The following is an 8,913-nucleotide window of genomic DNA, read 5'->3' as shown; positions in this document are numbered from 1 at the left end:
CCTGTCAGCATCACTCTGTCAAGTGGCGCTGCAGTCGGAGTGGCGCAGGCGGCGCTGTCCTTCTGTCAGACCGGTCAGTGGAGCGGCGAAGTGACGGCGGTCACTTCGGCTCGGCCGGGGGGCGCGCGTCAGGACAAAGGTGTCGGGCTACCTTTGCGTTAAATGCTCCTGCGACTCGGTCGGTCGGCGCGACGATTTAGTCAGGGTTGCTTCTTAGCGAAGGCAAGGCCTCGGGCGAGCCGGAGATGTGTCCGCCGTTAATGGGGGGCCTCGGGCGAGACGGAAACCCCTCGGGGTCGGCTGCCCTTGCCCGAGGCTAGGCTCGGGCGAGGCGTGATCGAGTCGCTCGTATGGACTGATCCCTGACTTAATCGTACCCATCAGGCCTTTGCAGCTTTATGCTGATGGGGTTACCAGCTGAGAATTAGGCGTCTTGAGGGTACCCCTAATTATGGTCCCCGACACTAGTGTTCAATTGTAATTGTTATTACCAACCACGTTGATTATATTATTGTTTCTGTACCTTTTCATTTTTTAAGTTAAATAAAATTCGACGGAAGACTTCTGATTTGACTTGGAAAAAGAGAGGATTAGAGTTAACTGGATTGCAAGGTGGATAATTAAGAGCCCATGTTATGGATAAGAATTCTATCTAATTATTACTGATAAGAGATTATGAAGGAACCTCTATGTTGATCATAACGAGTTGCCCATGAAAAAAGATAATTTTAAAAATTCTCACAATAATCATAATATACAAATTTAATTTTATAGACTCTAATCATCATCGCTATTATATTGGTTTTATTATTTTTTATAGAAAAATTGAAAGGATCAACAAGGTTTAGAGGAGTGGAGAGGTTTGAATAGGATAATACCTAAAATTTCTTTCAATTTTCTAAGCATCAGATTAGGAAATTAGGGTTTGTTTGAAAGCATAGTATTTTTAGAGTTTTAGGTAAAACTATGATATTGGACAATATCATAGTATTTTCTGGAAAGAGGTGTTTGGCTATATTGTAAAAAAAATTGTTTTGAATACCATTGTTTTTATAGATACATGGTATTTTTGGAGTATTTAAAAGTTCAATCCAACACCAAGTTTTTGGCCATGACTAGGCTTGCACATGTGTAAGAGTACACAGTTGTGTGATGACAACTTAAAATCGTAGTATTTAAAGATTGAAATACTTTGCATCCAAACAAACCAAAGGACACGAAGATTTGTCTTGAACTAGAGTTATTTGGAACTTTCGAAAAATTTCTAGCAATTGTTTTAAAAAAACAGACCGATGATTTATTGAATTACAGCACTTCCTTCGGGGGAGCCTTCTAACCTCAGGAAACTGTATAATATATTTAATACGATTAACTGCTATAGTTGTTGGTGTAAATATTAACATCTAAAATTCTAAGTCATGGTTCGACAATATCAAATTTTACTTTTCCTCTGTTCTAAATTATTTTTTTTTCTAGATATATAGTTTTTATTACGTAGTTAAATATACAATATGTATATTATATATAATATATTAAAATAAAATATATTGTAATTTGAGTGGAAGAAGTATTTATCAGTTATCGGAACACATGTTTGCTACTGCCTTAATTTTAAATTGTATGCTATTCTAACTTTTGCGGATAATAAAAATATATTAAATTTAATTAATTTTATAAAGATAATTATAAAAATATATGACATCAAATATATAGTATAAACATATAATTAATGAAAAATCTAATATGTGCTACAAAAATATAATTAATGAAAAGTATAATATGTCAAAAATATAATTAATGGAAATATTAATTCTTATTTATATCATAAAATGATTATTTTATTATATAAATCTGTTCAAATTTAAAACAAAATGTTTTGACTCTAAAAGTTAAAATGAACTATACTTTAGATTGGAGGGAGTAAAAGAAGGTTTGTTAAAAAAATTCCACAGGAAGGGTGGTGGCCTGATGGGTGGGTGAAGAAATGAGGGAGCATTCTATAGGAGTTGAGGACATGAAATTGAGGAAGCCTTTCAGGTTGGCAGGACGCCAGGACCCACACATTAAGCTCCAGGGCAGCGTGCAGCGTGCCCAGCTGCTGCCAAGTGTACGTCTTCCCCGGGCAGCTGGATAAGCCTCACCTTGTGTCCTTGTCTCAACTCTCAAGTCTCAATTCCGTCGTCGCCACTCGGCCCCTACACGAAGGCACGCAGCACATATCAGACACCTCCGACCGTCGCATTCTTCACGAGTCCTCCGGCCCAGCGCGCGCCTTCTCAAACCTTCTAGAACGCCCACCTTCCTTCTTTCGTCCACTCCTCCACCGCTCCATTCCGAACCTTTTTAAGCTCTCCCATGGAGTCTGACCTCATAGCTTATATAGCAAAACAATAGAAGTAGAACAAGCACAGAACTGTTAAGCTCCGCAGGCTGCAGCTCGTCCCCAATGTCGTCTGCTTCTCTTGCATCTTCTCTCTTGTGCAGCAGCAGTGCTTCTACTAGTAGAAGCGCAACCGTGCCAAGAGTAACCAGGACCCCTCTTTTTTCCAAGAACCAGTACAAACCGCCTCTTCGGCCTCTTAGGAGTAGTTCAGTAGTAAGGCGATCGTTGCAGCAGGAGCAAGAGGAGAGGGTGGGCCCGGCGTCCTCTGTCTCTGTGGCCTCCGGCGAGCGACAGGAGGAGGCGACGGCGTCGCATCATGTTGGAGGGGTGGATGAGGCCAAGGCGTCGGGCCATGTTGGAGAGGCAGATAAAGGAGGCCAAGGAGAAGGCGACGGCGAGGAGAAGAGGAGCACAGACGAGCAGCAGGAGGTGGACTGGAAGTCAGACGAGGAGTTCAAGAAGTTCATGGGCAATCCCTCCATCGAGGCCGCCATCAAGTTGGAGAAGAAGCGCGCCGACAGGAAGCTCCGCGAGCTGGACCGCGAGCCCGACGCCAACCCCGTCGCCGGCCTGTTCCGGGGCTTGGTGAAGGACCAGCTGGCCCGCGAGAAGCAGAGGCTGGAGCTGGCGGAGCAGACCTTCAAGGCACTCGACCTCAACAAGGTAACTTCCTTCCTCAATTCGCTCTGCTTGGTGCTGATTATCAGAACTTGGGCGATTGATGCCGTGCTGCGTCTGCGTGCAGCTGAAGAGCTGTTTCGGGTACGACACGTTCTTCGCCGTGGACGTCCGGAGGTTCGGCGACGGCGGGATCTTCATCGGGAACCTGCGTAAGCCCATCGAGGAGGTGCGGCCTAAGCTGGAGAAGAAGATCTCCGAGGCGGCTGGAACAGAGGTCACCCTCTGGTTCATGGAGGAGAAGAACGACGACATCACAAAGCAGGTCTGCATGGTTCAGCCCAAGGCAGAGATCGACGTCCAGCTCGAGATCACCAAGCTGAGCACGCCGTGGGGCTACCTCAGCGCCGTGGCGTTGGCGGTCACGACCTTCGGGACGATCGCGCTCATGAGCGGATTCTTCCTCAAGCCCGGCGCCACGTTCGACGACTACGTCTCTGACGTGCTTCCTCTGTTCGGCGGCTTCCTCACGATACTCGGCGTCTCTGAGGTACGAGCGGCGGCACAGCAATGTCCGCACACGCACAGCTGCACTTGGATGTTTTCGCGGCATTCGACGTGCTGCAGCTGATGATCATGCGGTGGCAGATTGCGACTAGGCTGACGGCGGCGAAGTACGGTGTGAAGCTGAGCCCGTCATTCCTCGTGCCGTCCAACTGGACGGGGTGCCTCGGCGTGATAAACAACTACGAGTCGTTGCTGCCCAACAAGAAGGCCCTGTTCGACATACCAGTCGCGCGCACGGCCAGCGCGTACGTCACGTCGGTGGTGCTTGCCGTCTCGGCGTTCATCGTCGACGGCAGCTTCAACGGCGGCGAGAACGCCCTGTGAGTCCTGCATGCAACCATCATCGTTCGCTTCTTCTGTTCGTTCGTGGCATCAGTTTTGGTCGAGGCAGAGAGATCTGACTGACACTGGCACTGCTTGCTTGCAAAGGTTCGTGCGGCCGGAGTTCTTCTACAACAACCCGCTGCTGTCGTTCGTGCAGCTGGTGATCGGGCCCTACGCAGACGAGCTCGGGAACGTGCTCCCGAACGCGGTGGAGGGCGTGGGCGTGCCCGTGGACCCGCTGGCGTTCGCGGGGCTGCTGGGCATCGTGGTGACGTCGCTGAACCTGCTCCCGATCGGGCGGCTGGAGGGCGGGCGCATCGCGCAGGCGCTGTTCGGGCGCGGCACGGCGGCGCTGCTGTCGTTCGGCACGTCCGTCCTGCTGGGCGCGGGCGCCATCAGCGGCAGCGTGCTGTGCCTGGCGTGGGGCCTCTTCGCCACCTTCATCCGCGGCGGGGAGGAGATCCCGGCGCAGGACGAGATCACGCCGCTCGGCAACGAGCGCCTCGCGTGGGGGTTCGTGCTCGCCTTGGTCTGCCTCCTCACGCTCTTCCCCAACGGCGGCGGGACCTACTCTGCCTCCTTCCTCGGCGACCCGTTCTTTAGAGGCGGCATCTAGACGGAATCATCTCCTTCCGTGCAGTGTGCGTGTGTTTATAAAGTTTTTAGTAGGCTAATAACCACACTACTAACCACTTGAGACGCCACGGCACTCGACCTGCAGTCCGCCGATCCCGAAACAGATCGTTGATGTCGCCAGAACTGCATATCGATCGCCCTCTGCAGGGCCTACACCCACTGTACAATCGGACAACAATAGGTCGACGATCCTCGCCGCACCGCCTGTCCAGGTTTTCCCTCCCTCGCCACTGTTCATGCCTGCTATTCATGATCTGGCACGCGCGGGGGAGTGCGGCCAGCAGCACGCGTGATGGCCCGTGGAAGAGTTATTTGCTACTATGATACTCAGTTTGGAATGGCTAGGCATTCAGTCTTTTTAAAACTTTGGTTTGGTTTATCGGTTTTAAAAAAAACTTTGGTTACGATAGGAACCAATCGGTTTTCTAGAAAATGAAGAACTGAGAAGTTCGGTTCCGGTTTTTTACTTTGGTTTTTGTGTAAAAACCGAACACCAAACTTATACTCAGGACAACACATACAATAAATTTACATTATAGATTACACAATTTTTAAAAGTAAAAATTATATAGGTACAAAGATTCAGAGATACATCAATCATCACATACAAATAAGTGAATAACAATTTAATTGTATGACACATTTAGTTCATATAATCAAACCGTCAAATTTCAGAATTGATAAAGTTTCATATTCAGTTTTTTTATATTTCAGTTCGGTATATGGTGAAAACCAATTACGATAGCGAACACCGAACTTCTTAGATAAAAAAAACCAAAACCGAACCGAACTACCGAAAAACCAAAATTTCTATTCGGTACGGTTTTCGGTTTACGGTAAAAAGTGCCTAGTATTACGAGTGATCAACTTCTCTAAAACAATATTTCACCATTATTTTAGTCATTTCCTTTTATTTTCTTACCTTCTACCATTTAAAATAATATTTTATCCTTACGGCTCATACTGATTCTAACCTTTTAACCTAAATCTCTCGGTACCTTCTACTTCATTCAGCTTAAATAAGATAAATATTAAAAACGTGTATGTTAGGTTTGTTTTACAAATTACAATTAAAAACACGAAATCATTTTTTATCAAAATCTAAGTTGTTATGCACGTCGATCCAAAGAGACTATTACCAAGTTCATATTCTTCCGTAGCTAAATTTTATAAAATGAATTGTTATCAAGCTCACCACAATTGCGTGTGAAAAAATGCAGAGACAAAATTGTAAGTGTTGCAAGGGAATATTTCTCGACGTTCATTTCTAAGGCACCTGCATAGTGCGCTAGTTTAAGCACTCAGGGTAAAAATATTATTTTAAGCGGTAGAAAATAAGAAAAGAGAATAGAAATCGGTGAAATAAGAGTGAAATACTATTCTAAAGTTGCCCACTTGTAAGTACTATTACACAGAAGACTAATATGTTAATACTATTACGGAGAAGCCACTTTAAATGAGTCATATAATAGCAAATAACTCCATGGATGCCAGGAATTGAACCTGAACCGAAGATGGGTCGACGTTCTAGGAGGCCAATCCTAACTACGCAGGCCTCAAGTGGGTCGTGTAAATCATGGACTTGTAATCGTATATGGGGGAGACAAGAACAGAGAGGGTTAGGAAGGAAGTGGATAGAAAGCACGTATTCGGCGATACAAACTCCTCTCCCCATTCTCTCCTGCATGAATCCAGCTTGCCTCAGTATCCTCGTGGTGCTAACAATTGGTATCAAAGACTGTCGATCTTGGGTTTGGCGGTGCCCATGCATTTCACTTGCACAACGAAGATGACGGGGGCTTCGGATCCCAGCGTCGCGGCAACCCCGGCGGTGCAATCCAAGAAGCTCGAATCCTAGTCGAAGAATATCACGTCTCAATCCAAGATTCTCCAACAACTTTGTGATTGACTTGAAGCGTAGGACAATCACTGGAGCATGCTTGAGCGAAAGGTGACCACCAACACCATTTCCGCCATCCATGCGAAGACGAGGGACACGACGTTCGACTCCTTCCACGCAGATCTGGAGCAATCCCTAAAGGAGCGCCGACACAAACATGTGGAGGGCATGGAGGCAGCTGCTTGGGATCACCTAAACGAGTTTACGGCGGACACGACTACTTGTGTCACCGTCTTGGAGAATGTCACCTCGATCTTCGAGCCTTGGAGGCCTCGGATCGAGTCTACCGTTGATGGCATCAAGCACTCTGTCGGCAACGTTCGAGCGGAAGTTTCCAAGGTGTCCCATCTTCTCAAGCGAGGCGTGGTCGAGGACTCCTTCAATCCGGTGGGCATTCTCGGTCAAACTCTGTCGGCGGCGAGGCACCCATCTATAGCATTGTTGAACGTTGACGACCCAATTGGGCATTGCGCCGACTCACAACAATGGGAGTGTGGTTTTGGGTGTGTATATACCCATCACCATATCTCGGCCAATGGTATGCACAAATCTCCTCCTCTACCTATTGCTCCCGACATTTCCTCGCATTTCCCCTTTAGAGGAGCCTCTGAACCTGGTTACCAACCACCCCCATCAACCTTTGGGAGCCGTGCTTATGATGCCCAATTCAATAGTTACTTAGGTCAATTGCCTAAACTAAACTTCCCTGAATTTGATGGCACCAACCCTAAGATGTGACAGTTTCGATGTGAGAATTACTTTCATATGTATGGGGTCGATCATGTGGTCTGGGTTCAAGTGGCGACCATGAGTTTCCTAGGTCTGGCCGCACGTTGGATTCAATATGTCGAGCATAAGCTTGCTCGCGTGTCATGGTATGAGTTTGGCCTCATGATCCGGGAGCGCTTTGGCAACGACCAACATGAAGCACTTCTCAGACAACTTATCAAGATACATCAAGTATCTAGTGTTGTAGACTATGTGGAGCAGTTCTCCCAACTAGTGGGTCAATTGAACGCCAACCAACCCCATGTTGATCCCCTTTATTATACCACTAAATTCGTTGATGGGTTGAAAGATGATGTTCATTCTGTTGTTTTGGTTCAATGCCCTAGAGATCTTGATACTTCCTATGTGCTTGCTCATTTGCAGGAGGAGGTCCGAGATGGGAGCCAAACACGCAACATCAAGCCTTCTTATAGGGGCTTCAACAAATATACTTCCTTAGTCCTTGATGTGGGTGCTAACAACAAACCTTCTTCTCAGCCCAACACCACACCACCTCAGGTACCTGCCAAGTCTTATAACACTGAAGATAAGTTGGCCACATTGTATGCTTATCAGAAGGCAAAATGACTCTACTATAAATGTGGATTACAATATTCCCATGGCCACAAGTGTGCTGAAATTGTCATGTTCGCTGATGTTCAAGTTTTATGAACCACCAATAGACTCCCTTAGAACATTCATCACCTTCATGTGTGACAATTTCGCTTTGTGCATCACGTCGATCATCTCGACCATTTCAGGGTCATTGATCTTGTGACTCGTCATCTTCTTCACGATCCATGTGTGCTGGTTAGCATATGGTTATGCTCTAGAACGATTTTTTTTGAAATAATACATGCAATGATTACAAAGCTAGTCTGTTAGTCATTGTTTGTAGTACATAACAAAGTTTGTTCAACTATGTTATTATTTACCTTTCAACCATCTCACCCCTCTAGTGATACAGACCATGGTGTTGCAGTTCTTTTTTTGAAGTTTTTTGACGTTGCCTATCTGCTCTTGGGCTGTCTGTTACTCTACCTTGGATTGCACACTCTGTCTTGCGATCTCCCACCACTCCTCTTCATGTTTCTCCTGACACCAAAACCAGCAAGATGTGCATATGTCATGTAAAACTCAAGGGCTTCGATAACCGTCCCAATGTGTATATCTAATGACAATACATATTTTGTTGTCCATGCTTGGATCCTGTTTTAGTCTGCAGCGGAACAAATGATATTTCAATAATTTGTTGTAATGAAACACTTTATACAGTTTACTGGTAGACAAGCATATATAATCATGTATCATCACATATTTCTTGCTTGGAAGAAAAAAATAACTCACATGAATGAATACTATTGAATCTTCAGGTGTAATCAGTGTTTGTTCTGATACACCAGCAGGGTGTCAATGCTGCTCTATGGCTCAACAGATCTGTTATGCATGAAGAACTCACACCTGTGTGTGGTATAGAGATGGCAATGGGTACCCGCAACCCGATACCCGATGGGTATTTACTCCATTAGGGTATGTATGTGGGCTAAATATTCTACCCGTGGGTCTATTATTGGGCACAAATCTTCACCCAATGGGTAAACGAGTATTAGAACGTTCCATCTTCACCCATACCCATTAACCCGTGGGTATAAAATACCCAATATAAACTTAGCCCAAGCATGAACTTGGACTTTAGTCATCCATCTTTTTTACTATT

General features: G+C 45.8%; 1 protein-coding gene across 1 annotated transcript; it reads left to right on the top strand.

The window, feature by feature from the left end:
• Positions 1–2,168: 2,168 nt before the first annotated feature.
• LOC100274266 (uncharacterized) lies at positions 2,169–5,070 on the top strand. The gene is made up of 4 exons (NM_001148630.2): positions 2,169–3,046; positions 3,129–3,551; positions 3,650–3,888; positions 3,998–5,070. Exons 1-4 carry the CDS (start codon positions 2,447–2,449, stop codon positions 4,506–4,508), a joined length of 1,773 nt encoding a protein of 590 aa, NP_001142102.2. The 5' UTR covers positions 2,169–2,446; the 3' UTR covers positions 4,509–5,070.
• Positions 5,071–8,913: the final 3,843 nt, after the last annotated feature.

Source organism: Zea mays, chromosome 1 (assembly GCF_902167145.1).
Source record: "Zea mays cultivar B73 chromosome 1, Zm-B73-REFERENCE-NAM-5.0, whole genome shotgun sequence".
NCBI lineage: Eukaryota > Viridiplantae > Streptophyta > Magnoliopsida > Poales > Poaceae > Zea > Zea mays.
Note: the sequence above shows the minus strand (reverse complement) of the source record. Positions and strands in the feature narration are given on the sequence as shown.

Excerpts from the sequence above, each read along its gene's own strand:
- LOC100274266 (NM_001148630.2), top strand. The coding sequence starts at position 2,447 with ATGTCGTCTGCTTCTCTTGCATCTTCTCTCTTGTGCAGCAGCAGTGCT. Across the intron at positions 3,047-3,128 it reads AGGCACTCGACCTCAACAAG|CTGAAGAGCTGTTTCGGGTA; the intron begins GTAACTTCCTTC and ends GTCTGCGTGCAG. Across the intron at positions 3,552-3,649 it reads CGATACTCGGCGTCTCTGAG|ATTGCGACTAGGCTGACGGC; the intron begins GTACGAGCGGCG and ends ATGCGGTGGCAG.